General features: G+C 41.3%; 1 protein-coding gene across 2 annotated transcripts in view; it reads right to left on the bottom strand.

Annotated features, from left to right (window-relative positions):
• The window catches only part of ap2b1 (adaptor related protein complex 2 subunit beta 1), a 38,470-nt gene that overhangs the window by 11,407 nt on the left and 8,991 nt on the right, over window positions 1-18,072 (bottom strand). The window contains exons 2-15 of one of the 2 annotated variants that reach the window (XM_042009371.1): window positions 16,980-17,034; window positions 16,682-16,787; window positions 15,852-15,987; window positions 15,518-15,763; window positions 11,195-11,385; window positions 10,839-11,060; window positions 10,402-10,522; window positions 10,101-10,196; window positions 9,644-9,759; window positions 9,364-9,529; window positions 7,568-7,666; window positions 7,040-7,299; window positions 3,399-3,594; window positions 2,797-2,838 (exon numbers count right to left, since the gene is read on the bottom strand). In XM_042009371.1, the coding sequence (XP_041865305.1) occupies window positions 2,797-2,838; window positions 3,399-3,594; window positions 7,040-7,299; window positions 7,568-7,666; window positions 9,364-9,529; window positions 9,644-9,759; window positions 10,101-10,196; window positions 10,402-10,522; window positions 10,839-11,060; window positions 11,195-11,385; window positions 15,518-15,763; window positions 15,852-15,987; window positions 16,682-16,787; window positions 16,980-17,016 (2,034 nt within the window). In that variant the 5' untranslated portion in view covers window positions 17,017-17,034. The remainder of the gene's footprint in view (window positions 1-2,796; window positions 2,839-3,398; window positions 3,595-7,039; window positions 7,300-7,567; window positions 7,667-9,363; window positions 9,530-9,643; window positions 9,760-10,100; window positions 10,197-10,401; window positions 10,523-10,838; window positions 11,061-11,194; window positions 11,386-15,517; window positions 15,764-15,851; window positions 15,988-16,681; window positions 16,788-16,979; window positions 17,035-18,072) is intronic. The other variant, XM_042009372.1, reaches the window with a different exon arrangement.

The raw sequence follows: 18,072 nt of genomic DNA, 5'->3' as shown, positions 1-18,072 counted from the left end.
CATATCTATATTGTTTATTCTGAGATGTGAAATTTTCTATAACTTATGAAATTAAATAAATTTTTTAAAAATGGGCTGTAGTGCGGTGGTTAGCACCGCAGCCTCGCGGTAAGGAGGTCCCTGGTAACTGTTTCGATCCTCGGTGGGGGAGGTGTGAACGGCGGCCTTTCTGTGTGGAGTTTGCATGTTTTCCATGTGTATGCGTGGGTTCTATCCAGGTTCTCCCACTTCCTCCCACCGTCGAAAGACATGCATCATTTTTTACTGTAAATTCTCCTTAAGAATGACTTTGAGCGTGGCTGGTGGTTTGTGTGTCTGAGTTGGCCCTGCAGTAGACGGGCGACGCTGCTTCTTGCCTGCTAGTTGCTGGGATAGGCTCCAGCTCCCCTGCAACCCTAAATTGGACTAAGCAGTATAGAAAATGGATTGATTATTAAATTCACTATTTATGGGTTAAATATGCAGATGGAAATGCTTATTCTTGGCAAACCCAGTTACTACACGCTTGGCTGATCAAAGTACTTGAAGTTAAACTGATGTCAAAACTTCACTAAAATCTGATAAATCAATGTCCATGTGCAGCTTGACGATTGCAGGTGCTTACGTTTGTCCAGATTATAAACAGGAGTCAGACTATCAGGGGCGTAAAGCTGAAATACGGCTGGAAGATATGGTCTCTAACTAATATTACAATATTTTTGGCTTTATTGTAATACATAATATATATTAATGTTTTAAAACCTCCTCTAACACATGGGGCTCCCTTATGACCATGTATTTTCTTACTTTTTTCCCCAGTCATCCCGCTTGGGAGCAAGCAGATATTTTTCTGTGCATGCACTACGTCTTCCTCTAGCTCTGGAGTGTTACTCTTTAATCATCATAGCGCCCCCCACAGCCTTGTAGTTTGTACTATAGCAGTTTCGTGGGGACGTTGAAGCCTTTCTCCTAATTTTTGCCACCTGAACAGTTTTCACACCTGAACTGGCTTCAGTGCCGTGTGGACATAACCTTACATTTAGCTTCTATCTCTTAATGCTTGTAACTAGCTTACTTCCATGTAGGGCTGCACAATTAATCGCATTTTGATCATGATCATGATTTTGGTGGCCACAATTAAATGAACCTGATCGTCAACGATATTTACATTCAAAATGCGGCTCTGCTGCATCTCTGATCACACCGTTCTCAACCAATAGTCTGCCAACCACCAGGGGGCGAAGGCAAGGCCAAGGCTTCATGAAGCTGCCTAAAGAACAAGGGCGCGCCCCGTTTACAGTCGGCAGCTCGTTGCTAACGTAGCGACTTTGTCGCTTTACCTAGCGAGTTCTCACTCGATTCTAGCAACTTATTTTCAAAAAAAGTGACAAGCGACAAATCTACCAACTTCATTTGGTGATATTGGAGACTTTTGGATGTTTTCTGGTGATATTGGAGACTTTTGGATGTTTTCTGGTGATATTGGAGACTTTTGGACTTTTTCTGGTGATATTGGAGACTTTTGGACGTTTTCTGGTGATATTGGAGACTTTTGGACTTTTTCTGGTGATTTCGGAGACTTTTGGACGTTTTCTGGTGATATTGGAGACTTTTGGATGCTTTCTGGTGATATTGGAGACTTTTGGACTTTTTCTGGTGATATTGGAGACTTTTGGACGTTTTCTGGTGATATTGGAGACTTTTGGACGTTTTCTGGTGATATTGGAGACTTTTGGACGTTTTCTGGTGATACTGGAGACCTTTGGACTTTTTCTGGTGATAGTGGAGACCTTTGGACTTTTTCTGGTGATATTGGAGACTTTTGGACGTTTTCTGGTGATATTGGAGACTTTTGGACGTTTGCTGAAAACTTTCTCATGACACCCCGCTCCATGGAAGCATCCATTACAACTATACTAGTGGTGGGATGTTCGGCTCCCGATTGGCTCTTAATTTAGCATCTTTTGTAGCCTCATAATTTACATTAACTTCTCAAAAATTAATGGTGAATGTAATTCTTTTACATTATTTATCATCTATTCTAATTTAAAGTTTAATTTTTTTAACTAAAATTGCCACATAGTTTGTTTACATTAGGTACAATAAAAGTACATGTTTTTCCAAACACGATGAATAATCATGATTTATAATCGTGTTTACAATATTGATCAAAATAATCGTGATTATTATTTTGGTCATAATCGTGCAGCTCCACTTCCATACACTTACTTTCTTTCGCTGTCTCTATGCTTCTTTAATGACTTTCCTGATACAACAACACATGTTTGCAGGTCTTCTGCATGGAAGTGGTAGTGTGCTGTCTGCTGTGTGAGCAGGGCAATATCAGAAAGTGAGAGAAGCCAAAGTACAAAGAAAATCACATTTATATTGCTTACAACACCACTCTAACAATTTATATTCTTTTCGAGTATGTTCAATATATTGGTCACCCATAAGGCCCAAAAATAATGTTCAGTGTTTGTAACTTGTGGCCAAGAGTTGAAATAATTAGCCAAGAAACACTAAAATCAAACTTTCTTGTAACAGCTGAGCGACGGGTTCAAAGGAATGACAAATCATTTACTACTGTCCATCCTGCATTATACTATCTCTACAAGTTACTTCAGTGTGTAATGGTAACTAGCGAGAAAGAAAATGCTGGGGTGACTTTTCTCAGCCTGAAAATGGGCTAAAACATCCAAAACATGTGTGAGTGAAGTATAAATAAATAGAGGAAAAAATCAAACAAGAGTGTGGTAGGTTGAAATCTGGAAGCATGCGACATGCTGAGCGGCCGAACAGAACGGCTTGACTTACTGCTGGACTTCCCCCAACACCTCCGCCCAGGTCTCCCCCCAGCTACAGGAGAGAAGAGGAAAGGCCCCAAAGACAGCATCCAAACATCACAGACAGACCAAACAAACAAAGACAAAGACAAAGACTTTCTTAGCAACCGCATCCCATCAAGAGGAGCCCTCACTTTATGGAGAAATATTAACTCTGCATGGTGGGTTAGACATCAAAAATGAATCTGCCAGAAGAAATCCAGCTAATCCAGCGGCTTGGAGAAGTGTTAAAATAAACAATAACAAAAGAAAATATATGAGCCAAAATATATAAGCCAATGTTATTCATGGTTATAACATTTAAAAAATTCAGGTGATGTTTGAAATTTCTTTTAAAATAAACAAAAACTAGTCAAACATCAAATCCAATGAAAGGACTAAAATGTACAAGAAGTTAGTTCAGCCGTTACACTGGAATTAACTTATTGTCAGGTTAAATTTCTAATTCTAAAGGCACCAAATCTGATTAGATCTTCAGCTGAGTTTCATTAATGCTTCCACTCTACCGTTACATCAGTTATACGTGTGTGTGTGTGTGTGTGTGTGTGTGTGTGTGTGTGTGAGAATGCTTACCAAACTGTCCAAGCCTCCTCCGAGAAGGTCCACTGCACCCATCTGCATTGAGGAGACCTGGGGTACATTAACTGGAGGGCCAAGGTCCAGGTTCAGAAGGTCACCCAGCAGGTCACCCTGGCTGGGGATCACATGTGGTTGGTCCATGGCGGTGGCGGCTGGCCCACTACTCACTGGGCTCTCACCTGTGTCGATGCTGTCACAGGAGAAGTGAGTGGACACAGTAGGTTTAAAAACAGTATATTACCCACAAGCAATGTAGTCCGGTTGAACAACCTAGAGCTAAGGACTGAAACATTAAAGATTAAATTCAAAAGCAATATATCAGCACTGACACGGTTCCAAATCGATGCTGTTATTTCACATCATTGATTTTTAAAGTCAAAATAATGGTGGGCAGCTTTTCCTTTTACCCACTTCTGTTCGATAAAAAAGTTTTCAATTAAAAACAAAGTGTTGGATGCATTGTGGGTAAAATAAATACACGGTTGCAGACACTTGCACAGTACATGCAGCATGGCTGAGGGAAGCAGCAGCAGCCAATGTGTGATAAAAAAAAAAGACGCACTAAATTTAAACGCTGATATCTGGCAAGACTTTGGATTTTAAGAGGTACCTGGAGCCGGATAAGACCCACGCCATCTGTAAAGCTTGTCATGCAAAGATGAAATATTCTATAACGTCAGGAAGCACATTAGCCAATGGCAAGCTGAGCTAACGTTAGCTCTGGTTCACAGCCAAATAAAAACTATTGACTCAGGCCAACCAAAGGTCAAAGACTCCATGAAAAAGTTGCTATCAACGTGAGAGAGCGCTCAGCAGATAACCGGGGCCGGGATAAAGATGCTAAGAATCCTCTCAGAGAGCTTCTAACTTAACCTTAAAATTCCAAGCAAAGAGTCTTAGCCTAGGAGTGTTTCCAGAACATTCTCAGAGAGCTCTGAGCAAGGGATGGACAGAAACTCTTGTCTTAGTGAGGAGGTGTGGTTGACCTCGTTGCTCGGTATGAGTCATCATTTCTAAAGCTGTGATTGGTTGAACCTAAAAGCTAGACACACCTTCGGTGAAAATGGACATAGAATGACGTCAAATCAATAAACTTAATCATAGAATCTGATTTATATGAAAACTGTGTAATTATAAATAATATTTAACATAAAAGAAAATCTGTTATATAAATGCTAAGCTGTACTTTAAAATGATCCTGCAGAAAATGTAGAAACTCAGACCCGCTTGGTACTGATATTTCTATTTTTTTTACTTTCATTTATTTACCACGCTGGTTGTTGTTGCACTTTCAACTTTGAACATTTCAACTCCAATTTTTTATTAACGAGGGTAAAAAGGCTTCCACCACTGTGTGTGATTGTTGACCGGCCTAAAAGAAGCAGAGTTGGTTGGTATTCAGATAAACCAGAGAACAAAGATGGAGAAGAAAAGAAGAAGGAAACCAGCTAGACAGAGGAACAGTGTTTGCTCCTGGCTCAGCTGGTCAATGAGAATTAAAGTGTTTTTTGAGGTACATTTTACACAAATATGATTCCTGCACAATCCAGTCTGTAACGTTTAATAATTCACTGTCATCCAGTGTTTGGAGTAGGGACGCACCAATATGAAAATTTTGGCCGATACCGATATCCGATATTAATATTGTTGTTATGGCCGATAACCGATATTTACAGATGTCGATATATATATTTTGTTTTAAAAGATTTAAGATTATCAAATTATGTACAAAGTAAAAATAAGGCAAACATTAGGGGTGTCAGCTTCCCACCATTGTTTGTGAAGTTCTGGATGGCAGTTTTTCGGATGACATATCAAATTTGTGGTGCTGAACGAGTTGACACGGCATCCTCCTCGCATTACTTCGACTTTGTAGATATTGCATACTGCTTTTCGAGTACCTTCTTTTTACACCGTGAAAAATTACCTCACAGCTGAAATTGCTTCTTGCTTCAGTTACATCCCACAATGTAGTGCTGCATCGCTGTCACATGTCCAAACATGGCTGCATGGCCAAACCTTCCAACACACGTCCACAATCAGCAATTATACGAAAATAAATATCGGCTGTTAATATCGGCCCAGTTTTGCTTATCGGACCGATACCGATATGTTAACAAATGACTAACATCGGCCAATACCGATATTAATGCCGATATATCATGCATTCCTAGTTTGGAGAATATCTCTCCTGCCTCTTTGTCCGCCACTTTGTCCTCTGCTTAAGCCGGATTTATGCTCGAATCGGCGTCTACGGTCGTTTATGGTGTAGCTGACGCTGGTGAGTTTGCTCTAACACTCGAGCGTTGGGGGAACGCATCATTCTGGTGTTGTGTTGCAGTTCCTCCTCCTAACCTGAAGGTGACAGCCACACAAATTCAGCGAGAAGAACCAGATATCTGGCAACACGTGATTCCAAACTGACCAATCACAAAGGAGAACCTCCACGAAACCGTCTGCGAAGCAGGGGTGCACGTCAGGTCTGGAAGAGGTGCGCATCGGGCCTCTGTGGAGCTGCGCCGAGCCTACAGCGGTTATGCAGACGCAAATGCAGCGCAACCGTAAATCCGCCTTTAGGAAACTCCTAAGTAACTCAAAAGTCCTCTTCCCTGCTCTTAACGGATCTCACCTCTGTTAAGAGCTCAGATTCTTTAGAAATAGTTTTTATCTTTACTAGGATCTACTCCTCACTTTTAGGGGAAATTTCTAAGAAAACATCATGATTCTCAGAATTTTCTTAGAATTTGGCCACTAGGAGCAACTCTCTGCTTAAGAATCTTTAGGAATACGGCCCCTGATGATTAGAGCTTTTGCTGCAAAGGCCTTAAGGCCAGGGTGTCCAAAGTCCTCGAAGGCCACTGTCCCGCAGGTTTTCAACGTGTCCTTGCTTCAACACACCTGACTCAACTCAAATGGATCCAACAGCATATGAAGTTCTGCTCAACGACTCATTCATTTGAGTCAGATTTGTTGGAACAGGGATACATAAACAAAAAAAACCTACAGGAATGTGGTCCTCGAGGATTGGAGCTGGACACCACTACAAGGCTGTATAGCATCATCAACAATGCCAGGTTCTTCCAAAAGGTAAAAGTCCTCGGAACTTCGGTACAAGATCCCAACTTGGCAAACGATTGCAGACACAGTTGTGCCAGAGTTGTACAGACAAACAAAAGCCCTGGTTGGTGGATTCAAAAGAGGGAAGGTAACCTAGCAACCACATGACAGTTCACATACAGAGACAGTGAGAATAATTTATCTTATTCTAAAAAACGCTACCAAAAGATTTGTTTATTTTTTGAGAAACGTTTAGACTCCAAGAGTCATGTTTGGAGGAACAATAACGGTTAAATGATGGCCATGGTTCAGAGAAAGAGGTCTCATTCATGCATGTATCCAGCTTTCTCCCATCACAAATTGCAACACGCTGGAATTTCGGCACATCTACATCCTGTAGATTGTAAGCCTATCTCACATGCTACTAGCACCAGGTGAAAGTTCATCATGATGCACTACAGTTTGAAAAGTAGGTGGAAAAAAAGTAAAAATCAATCATTATGTCCATTATACACAATTAGGCCAAACAAAGTAAGATCTAAGTCTGTGTGTATATGTACCGTATGTTTGTGTCTGACCTGCTGTGCTGAACAGGAAGGTGTTTCCGGTGGATTCCATGGCTTCCCTCCACAAAGGCACTGGGTGGTTTGTGATAGACCGAGGCCAGGGACCCAATGTGGCAGATCAGCTCATCTAGCAGGGTGGGCTCAATCAGGTCTGTCTCCTCGGAGATCAGGGGCTTTTCTGACAGCACCACCTCTTTGGCAGTCACGGGGTCAGTCGACAACAGCCGCCAATAAATGTAGCCCCTGTCACGGAGGTCAGGGTTGTCGGAGTCCTAGAGGACAAAAGAAAATAAATTTAATCTAGAAAGGTCAACACATGACGGAACATGGAGGTCATGTGGTTACTATGGAGATGGGTAAAACTGAAATAGACAACTAAAACTAGAAGTGGTCAAAAATTTGCTTCTTCTTAGAAAGTGAATGTAGGAGCTTCAAAAAAAATAAAAAACAGGTCTTTGTAAGAGCAGAAACACAAGCAGCAACATCCAACAAGGAGAACATAAACTTCTAAAAGCTACTTCTTCAGAGAGAAAGACTCACCTGCGTAGCCAAGCTGAGGACCTGCTGCACCAGTTCCTGAGTCTCGGATGGCTTCTTAAGGAACAACTTGACGATGGCAGTCAACAGAGTGAGCTGGACCTGCAAACAAAAGCATAAACTCAACTTATTAAAAGTCCTGATCCTTTTATCCTTGTGAGAAAAGCAAAGTATGGAAATACAAAAGAAATAAAAGAAATGTGAAGTTAGGTTCAGGTGGATTCTTTTGCAAAAGACGGAAGAAGCAAGATCACCTGGTACAGAAACATCCCCAGAGCATAAACATAAAGAAAAGAAGCTCTGAGGAGAGATTTAGTCACAGGTGTCAGTGGTATTCATTCATGTTCATCTTAGACTTTGAAGCAGATTGGCAAGTGTACATGCTGTCTAACATCTACAAAGCTTACAAACACCAGCTACACGAGAAAACAAGGCAGGAATTTATCTTTTAAGTGCAGGTAGATGGTGTACCAGTCCCTTATCATTTCCAAGTGGTCAAAAATGCCAATTTGCTTTTAATAACGTGAAACTGCACTCACTTCATATATAGATTGATTTAGGTCTTTTGTAGATTGATTTAAAGGTGAAATAAGTAGCGTTGACACCCAGTGTTTCAAATCAGAACTGCAGTTGAAAGAGAAAAGCACGGAGAACGTTCTTCCCCTCGCAGAGTTTCGCGTAGGTTGGCGGTTTGTGAGCGGACGGTTCTTTTATACAGTCTATGAAGGACGGAGAACTTAGCGCCAGCAAACATCATGATGAGGAGCGCAGATGATTCACACACAGGAAGTTGCTATGCTTTGCAATGCTAGCGCTAATTTCACGCGCTAATTTACGTTAAAATAGAGTGTAAACAAATCTACATTAATTAACAAATGTTTTCCCTCAGTCTCACTTAATGAATTAATTTGATATTAATTTAATTTTAATTTTATTTAACTTAATTTTAAGTTAATAAGGACAAACACAGTTTTCACTCGGCCCAAACATCATTACATTTGTTGTTGTAAACTAACAGGCCACCAGTTTACTCCACTAATACGTCCACACAGTCACACACATTCATTTAACGAGTGCAGAGGAATAAATTAGACTAAAATCTTTGTAAATCAAGATAAACTTTTTGGTTAATTTAAGCAAAATTCTGGTGTTTACCTGTGGAGGAGAAACTTAGCCAGCTCAGACTTCTCCACCTTTCAAAAGATTCTCCAACATTGATCCTCATTTTATTCCGTTTTTGGTGGTTTGCTTTTTTAGCAGGATGCCGAGGCTTTTTAGGTTTTTCTGAAACTATTTCTGGTAGCTTCTTTTACCAGCTTCCATACCTGCAGGCTGCTGCTCTTTTTCCAACATAAAATACCAAACGCTGCCTTCTTGTTGTTAGGCAACCGTGGGGAGTCACATATGATTGGCTAAGGAACCAGGAAGTAGGAAAGAGCAACACGGTGCACCCAAGTTATTCTGGCACGGAACTCTTATTTTGAAGGAGAAAAACTTGACAAAGACGTTGTTGATGTAGGAGACAGATTATTTATACGGAAGCTTCCTTTCATCCCTCGCAGCAAATGAGAACATTTTAAATTATTTTTACAGGAAAAAATCCTAATTATTTAGCCTTTAGGTCACCAGGGCAGTTTTTCAGAGGCATTTGTAATACTGCTTCTAAAAAAAAAAAAAAAAAAAAAAAAATACTCCTTCACACCCATTTAATCACTTTTAAACCTATAAATTGGATTGTTTTGGGTTTTCTTGCTCATTTTTGCTCGTTTTTTGGTTAGTTGTGTATCTGGGAAGCTCACCTGGGTGCTCTCATCGTGGAAGCCCTCGAGGAAGCTCTCCAGCAACTCGTCAGCGTTATCGATCCTTTCTGCATACTCTCCCACGATCCAAATCATGGCAGCTCGAGCATCCGGCTCATCCAGGGAGTCGAGATTCTCACACAGAGTAGCAATGATACTTTCATACCTGAGGAACAGCAGAATTAACATAAACTCAGCTACATTAATAAAATTCATCACAAGGATTGATTACTTAGTGTATTTGTGGAGCGGCTTTGAGGAGCTCAAAGGGGAAACACACTTGTTTGGGTACTTGCGGAAAATGTCCCTGATGACTACAATAGCCTCCTGAACCACGTAGTTCACCTTAGTCTGGATGAGGTCCAGCAGGGTGCTGACACAGCGCTCAGCGGATTGCTGAAGAAGAACAGGACACATGCATCTCAAGATTACATGTAAAGGTAAAGGGTCATAACTCCTAACACAAGTCCTAGTTTCAGTGTAAAACCAGCACGGTTGACCTGGACTTGATGTTAACAACAGTAATTAGTAGAAAGGTGATGAGTGTTACAGCCACATTAACATTTAACAGGAATTTTACATCAGCAGCATCATAAACTTTTGCAAACTGAGTTCAACATCCTAGTTTGGAGTCTTTGTCGAAAGATGTGCTAACAGTACTGTGCTGCTGCCACAAGACACACTAAATGAAACAGAGTGTGAATAAAGTCATTGTAAGCTACTCCTACAGTTCTTACCTCAACTTTGATGGCACAGCGACCGATGGCGCGCACAGCCTTACGCACAAAGTCAACATCTACCTCTGTGGCATATTCCTTCAGTTCAGCCAAAACCTGCAAGTAAGAGTAAAAACTCTTTAAGCTCCATTTTTGAGCAATTAAAGGCGAGTGGTCTGATTCACTACGACTTTACTTCTCCTGAGCCCTGAAAGGCCAGACACGTTTCTGGAATTTGAAAAATCTTCAAAGGGAACATGCTGCAAAATAAAAATCATCCTTATAACAAAGATCCCGTGTAGCTGCATTTCCCAAAAGGTACCTGAGCAATGTTGGCCTGGGAGGCCAAGCGGATCATGATGTCCAGTTTCTCCAGTTTCACATAGATGGGGTCGTTATATTTGACAAAGAACACCTTGATCTCCTGCTTCAGGATCTCAGGCCTGCACACATTCAGAGTGGCCCGAATACAAGATAATGACTTTTCTTTTTAATTAAGCAACACACAGTTTTTGCCATTAAAGTAAGACAATATCTTGTTTTTAGGTTGTGTGTAACACTAATAAGGACAAAATTAAAAATGTGTGTCCTAGTAAGGTAAAAACCTCCTCCTGAGACTTGCCAACATTTAAAACCATCCCAACAGATTTATTAGCTACACGTGTTATAATTTTTTAATTTTTAAATTATTTAAAAACTAATTTCATTGTGCTTAAATTCTTAAACGTTGATCAAGTATCTGCAGTTCCGATCACAGACCTCTTCTGGACAATGAGGTTGATGTTCCTCAGAGCCACATACTGGACCTCCGGCTCTCCAGAGAGCAAGGTAACCAGCGGGGGGGACAACTTCTTCAGCAGTGTGTTGTAATAGTCAGAGTCCTTCGGCAGCAGCTCTAGGAACTTCATCAGGACCTTGACAGCTGACAGGACCACCGCCGAGTTGGCATGAGAAAGGCGAGGGGTGACCCGCTCGCAGATGCTTTGAGACAAGAGCAGGAGAAGGTAAAAGAGAAGCTTTCTCTGAATCAGGGAAGAGCGCCAATATTTCAGAAAGGAAGGGAACACAGCTACAAGTGTTGGTGTTATTTGATGGAAAGATTAAATGAATGATACCTCTGGGCTTCTCGCTCATCCTTGGGGTTGTAGTTGGACAGGCAGTCCAGAATGAAGATCTGACCCCACTCTGTGCACTCGTTGAGGGCCGTCAGCAGCTTGTTGATGTTCTGGGGATTCAGGTCCAGCAGGTTGCTGTTAGGGTGAGACTCACTGATCTCTGAAAGGGCAGCAACTGCATTGGCCACGACCTTAAGGGCAGAAGTGAAGTCGTTTTATTATTTGCAAAAGAAATTGTTTTGCTCATCATGCTATTCGAATGAAATTTACACAAAAACACCTAATCCACAAAAAATAAATCACTATTAAGGGTGTAACAAAATTTCATAGCATGAAATAAAAAAAAAAAAAGACAAAAATAAAATTCAAAGAAGCACGAGATAAAAATGTAAAAAGACGACCACAAACATACACTCCATATGGAGTTGTGAACAAAAACTTCAGACATCAACATTTAACTAATATGTATTTAACACTAGAATTAGCAGGATTTTCATTTTCTCCTCCCTCTGCCATGGTTAATCACCCCACATACTCACCTACTGTTTTTCAAATGAGGTAGTCTGCATGTTGCTCCCCGACCCAGATTACAAGATGCACCTAACTTTCCCTTCAGATGATAGAAGATTTTTCTGTTTACATTAGATAAAATTTTTATGCCATTTGTTTTTATGCGGTTTTTATTCTAACGTTGTGGTTCCTGCTCTGGTGTGTGACGATGGTGGGCGTGCCTGTTTCCTTGGCAACCAGGATCTTCACCTGCATCTTATTCTGCAATCACACAGCGAGTATATTAGACCAGCTCAGCCTTCCAGTCATCGCCAGATTGTTGATTACCAAGTGGTAACAGCTCTCAGCCTTCCCGGCAATTTTTGACCAGACCTGATGTGCAGCCCTGCTTCGCAGACGGTTACGCTGAGGTACTCCTTTGTGATTGGCCAGTTTGGGATCACGTGCTGTCGGATGTCTGGATGTTCTCGCTGAATATGTGTGGTAACACCGTTTCTAAAAACAATAACTAGTGGATCCAGTTGATGAGAGGCTGATCGAATTATTTCATCGTTATCTTCCACAAGCTAATAAAGACACTGACCCATACTGGACGCCATTGTTGTTTTAAAACAGGAAATACCACCGAACTGAAGAGAACCATCAAAAGAACTCCGACCTGGTGAGTTTACCAGCCGATACCACCCTTGCTGCCACCTTCAGGTTAGGAGGAGAAACTGCAACACAACACCAAAACGATGCGTTCCCCTACGCTCGAGTGGAGATCAAACTCACCAGTGTCAGCTATGTCGTAGCCATACGCACGCAGAAGTTGCGCGAGCATAAATCTGCCTTAACCCACTCCTCACCAGCCACCTGCTTCCGGATTATCCTCACCACGGTCTGATCCTGTGGTAAAAGAGACGCACATCCCTGATCCCAAATCTTACGCCGGGGACCTGGGTAATTGGGTAAGAGGTTTTGTACTACGATGCTCACTTGTGTTCGACCAGAAGCCGCTCACTTACGTCAGTGACAGATCAAAGATCTCCTACATAATAGGACTCCTTGAGGGCAAAGCACTGTCCTGGGCAGAATCGGCGTATGACCGGCAGGGATTCAGACAGCTGTCTTATACCGCATTTATTGAAGAAATAAAGAAAGTGTTTGATCCTTCCATGAGAGGGAGTGACGCAGTAAAACAACTCATTAATCTCCATCAGTCAAAGTGTTGCTGAATTTGCTGTCGATTTCAGAGCTGCTGATTCGGGCTGGAACGACAAGGCTCTCCGCCGGTTGAAGGATGAGCTCCCCACCCGGGATGCACGAATTATCTGGACAAATTGGTTTCCCTTGCCATTCAGGTGGACAATCGGCTAAGGGAGAGAGTCAGAGAGTCCGACCTGGCCAGTGTTCCCTCAGCTTGGCCTCTGCAGTGGTCCGTCAGTAGCGGCGGGAGTACTGACGACCACGAGTAAAGTAAGGCAATCCCCAACACTGAGACACTCATTCCTGCGGCCCTGTGTTGAAAACTCTTCCCACTCTGTACAGGCTTTAGTGGATTCCGGAGCTGAGGCTAGCTTTGTAGACAAAGCGTAAGACTAAGATTGGTCTAAATCTTGAGCCTCTCTCTCCTCCTGTTCATGCTCGGGTTTTGGATGGCAGTCTTCTTTATTCCATCACCCAACAATCAATTCCAATCAAACTCATAGATTCAGGCAACCATCAGGAATTTAACTCGCCTGATTTACCATTAGTTCTGGGACACCCCTGGTTGTCTTCCCACAATCCCCATCTAGACTGGAGAACCGGAAGGAAGGATGGAGTGTTATGCCACATGACTTCATCTATCTCTAGCCATCGCCCTGATCCTCCGGATCTGTCCGTCATACCACCAGAATAACATGACCTCAGAGAGGTGTTTAGGTCAGGACGGACCCTGAGAAGGTCAGAGCCGTTTCTGAATGGCCAGTTCCCACCTCTGTTAAACAACTGCAACGCTTCTTGGGTTTCGCTAATTTTTACTGATGCTTCAATCGCAATTATAGTCGCATTGCAGCCTCCTTAACTCCACTGACATCCCCATCCATCCTAGTGCCTCATTCATCAAACTGTGCGTAGCAACACAAACTACAGGTATAGTGCAAACGTCTACGTCTACGTCTGTTTCTGTTTATAAGTCAGAATAAACTCTAAAGCAGGCGCCCGTGAGGGAGCGCCTTCCTACGCCCACATGGTGGCTATAAATGGTCAGGTGGACGCCTGTAATACATATTCATCACATCGTTTCCATGGTGGCTCGGCAGGGAAAAGACGAAAGAAGAGGAATTTTGTTTGATCCTGATGGACCACATTGACAAACGTAAAAATGTTTAGCTGGTGGACACGGCGTGGACATTACTGGTGTCAGAAAGACAGAATAGTGGCAGCAGGTGGAGACGCTGTCATCACAGCGTCAGAAGAGAAGACATGCCAAAGGAGTCGGACGCTGCAGCTGACTGCTGCTGCTAGCGAGGCTTCTAAAATATCAGCGTTATGTTTGTTTTCATAACAAAACGCCAAAAGATAGTGATGATGCGTTCATGGCACTTTGAAAACACAGTTGCAGAGGGGATCAACTATGTTATGATTAATATAACTGTGGGTTTTAGAGACGCGGACACATTAATAAAGATATGTTGCGCTTTCAGCCAGCAGCTGTATTCGATTCACACTGAAGCTACCGGTACGTTTGTCTCAGATCACCGATGCAAATCATTGAAGTCACACTTTTACTCCATGTTTCTGCCACCACAGTTCCTGGTGAAGGCATTTTAACAGCAGCAGATATTGTGAGATGTCTCAACTGCTACCTGATAAATGTTGATATGTTGACATTTTTCAAGAAGAATATGCACCTGTTATTTTGTACTTAAGAGAGGCAACAATAAGTTTTGTATGATTGTGTAAGTCTGCTTAAGGAAGAATATTTGTTTTTGCAAATATTTACATATCATATTTACAGAAGAACTTACACATGCTGTAACAGACATTTTTTGATCTAGACTGCAGCCCTGAGGAGTATTTCATTTTTAGTTTTCCTTTTCAAGTTGTCCTCATTGTTTACAACAAAGTACCTTTTCAGATTTTGTTTGCATTTGTATTGTAATCTAAAGAAAGAAAAATATGTCAGAGTGTGTTTTACTGTAAACAGGCAGCAATAACCTTCGTATGCTTGTGTAAGCGCAGAAGGAAGAAACTAAGTAAAATTTAATTTTTGAATTTCTTTTGTTTACAGAATTTGTATTTCTGCACTAGTTATAAATTACCTCAAAATATAACATTTAACTTTTATATTTTTAAGACAAGAACAGAAGAGGATGAAACGGTGAAATGTTTGTTTGTTTGTGCACACAGAGACTGAATGACAAAAAGACTGTTTTTTTTTTGGCTTGACCTTCTTTCAGCTAAATGTATAAGGACTTCTAAGGATAAAGTTTTTGTGATATTGTCATTTAAGTTTAAGAAATAATCAAAATAATCAGTGAAATTAGAAAATTAACATTATTCTTTATTTGTAGAGCAAACGATTGCACTGTTAAACTTTTGCTGTCAAATTGTTTTTCATCAAATTCATTATCTTAATCAGGTGATTTCTTCAGTTTTTCTTTCATATCGTGAGTATTTCGTATCATCAGCCTGAATCGTATTTCGTATTGATTCATGATTTTAGCATTTTGTTACACCCCTAATTACTATACTAATTACAACAGAAGCATACATGCTTCAATTCTGCTTAGTCGCCTATAACTTTCTTTCCATTAATAAAAATAAGGCTAAAGTTGGAGCACCTACCATGGGATTCGAGTCAGCAATGAGATCTCTCAGGGAGTCCAGAAAGCCCTGGTCCTCCACCATCTGAGCATTGATGTCATGCAGTTTAGCCACACAAACAGCCGCTGTCTTCCTCACGTATGGGTCCTCGTCCTTGAGGCACTTCCTCAGCGGCTCACACAGGTACTCTGTTATCTTGTCCACTCGGATGCAGCCCATGGTGCGGACAGCAAGAGCCCGGATCAGAGGGTTGGGGTCCTCACAGTCCTGCATTTCAGGACAAAGAGATTTTTAGTAAAAAGTTCTCACTGCCGATCAGTTCATTTAAATGGATTGAAAGAGTTTAAGACCTTGCCTTGACAAAGCTGTTCACGGCCATGATGGCCATGTCAGGCTGGCTTTTGGCATAGTTCATTAGGTAGAGGTAGACCAGCTTCTTCAGCTCCAGGTTGTCAGTCTGCATGCAGTTAACCACGTCTGGGAACAAGGAGCTGACAAAACAAGATTTTCAGTCACAGCTGATCCCTTTACCTCACAGTGGCCATGGTTACCTGATGTTCGGTTCTAATCAGAATGAAATCATTTGGAATTAAAGTGTTCTGCTTAGCGTTTACATGGGAATACTCATTCAGAATTGAGGTTTACATGGAAAACATGTTTAACCACTTTTATTAAATTCCGCTTAAGATGTGGGGGTTGGGAAGTGTTCTGATTGGACAAGGGGCGGACAAGGGGCAGACATGGCGCATTTACCGGAAAAAAGACAAACTCCACTTCCTGCTTCTTTCCTTTTGTCTACGACATGGAAGACCACATGACAACCATTTTCACTTGATTTGATTCTAGTTTTGAAGCAGCTGCTCAACACCAGCATACTACTTCACTTTGATCAGCTGAGGCGGAGAAGGGAGGTAGAATACCAACGAGCACGCACATAACAGCCGGGACCGATTTAAAGCAGAATGAACCTGATCAAGAAATTATTAAATTAGATTTAAAAATCAGAACAAACTAGCCAGTAACTTCAGATTTAACTTTAATTCGGAACGGCCGTTTTCATCTGGAAATAGGTGTTTACAAGTTCATTTTAAAGAGGATTTAATTTTTATTCTAAATTAAGGGGGAATTAAAACACATTAAACGTGGCTTTCAGCTCTCAGAGCGATCAGGAGGATTTCTGTGTACCTGACATCCTTGCCGACAGTCATAGCAGCAATGACCTTCTTTACTGCTTCTTTTCGCTTCTCCTTCTTCTCATTGTTCAGCTCTGCCTTCAATTCAAAGATCTCACCTGGAGGAAGAATTAAACCAAGAGTTGAAGGTTTGAACATACCGTCATGCTCAGTAAAGTATTATTAGTATAATGTTAAAACAACTTAAATAAATGAAGCTGTGTTTTTGATTAACTACTTGTTTTATTAGACTAAGTGAAATGATTTAAATCTGCAGTTTTTTCTTACTAAAACAACACTTCTCTACTCACCTTTTTTGTTTGTTGTGAAATATTTGGAGTCTGTCATGATTGTGGTCCTTTCAGTCTGTACAAGAGAAATAAAGTGTACGTAAGTAAACATGTTAAATGTATGAGGGACAGAAGGTTTAAGGACAAATAAAATCAAAGTACAATTAAACGTATCCTATGACCCATATCTCCTCACATCAGTGTGTAAACATATAAAGGCTCATTTACGCTCGAAGACAGATCGCAGACGGACGGACACGCAGATGCATGGACAGTTTTGTATGTCCTCTGTCGGTTACACGCGTAATTTTCTCCGTTTTCAGGGAGCTTAGCTATCAGTCGCTTGACGCAGAAGATGAAGCAATACCACCGGAAATCACGGTGCTGAGCAGAAAAGCTGACGGGTGACCAGGGCGAGGAACAAACCAGAGAAGAAGAGGATCAGGAAGGGAACAAAAAAGCAGAAGAAGAATGAAGACGAGCACAACAAATGTAGAAATTTCTTGAGCTTTTCAAGACTATATGTGAATGTTTAGGCCGTGCTGAGTGTAAACAACCTTATAGCGATGCATCTCCGCTGTCTGAAAATGACACTGAACTCTGAACTTAGCGCTGCATTCTAGTGGAGGAATCGACTCAACAACCACGGCAACGCAAAACATGCATAACATGAGGATGTCAACGAAAGACAACATTTGAAACGGACGTTGTCATTTATGCATGAAAGGGAACCAATAATTTGTTCTTAAATCCTACTTACAAACATTTTACGAAAATTGTCGCATTCACCAAAATCTTCGTATTATGGACTTGTTCTTAGCTAAGAACACTCCGGAGTACTCTTACAAACATCAGAAACCCGGCAAGTTCCCCCCTATGTGAATCTACGTCATTCTAGGAATTTCTGAGTCATGTTACGGCTTTAAATAGATCCAATATTCTTTGTAGATTTGATAACAACATGTTATATAAAATATGGACTTTCAGAATATTTAGAATGACTCCACTGAATGCAACAGTCTCATCAGGACCTTTAAAAAGTAGGGGTGGGACTAGCAGATATACGTTTTAAACAAAAGGCTGACACTACAAGTCAGTGTGACATGCAGAACAA

This window comes from Melanotaenia boesemani, chromosome 15 (assembly GCF_017639745.1).
Source record: "Melanotaenia boesemani isolate fMelBoe1 chromosome 15, fMelBoe1.pri, whole genome shotgun sequence".
NCBI classification, from domain to species: domain Eukaryota; kingdom Metazoa; phylum Chordata; class Actinopteri; order Atheriniformes; family Melanotaeniidae; genus Melanotaenia; species Melanotaenia boesemani.
This window is presented reverse-complemented; position numbering and strand designations above follow the sequence as displayed.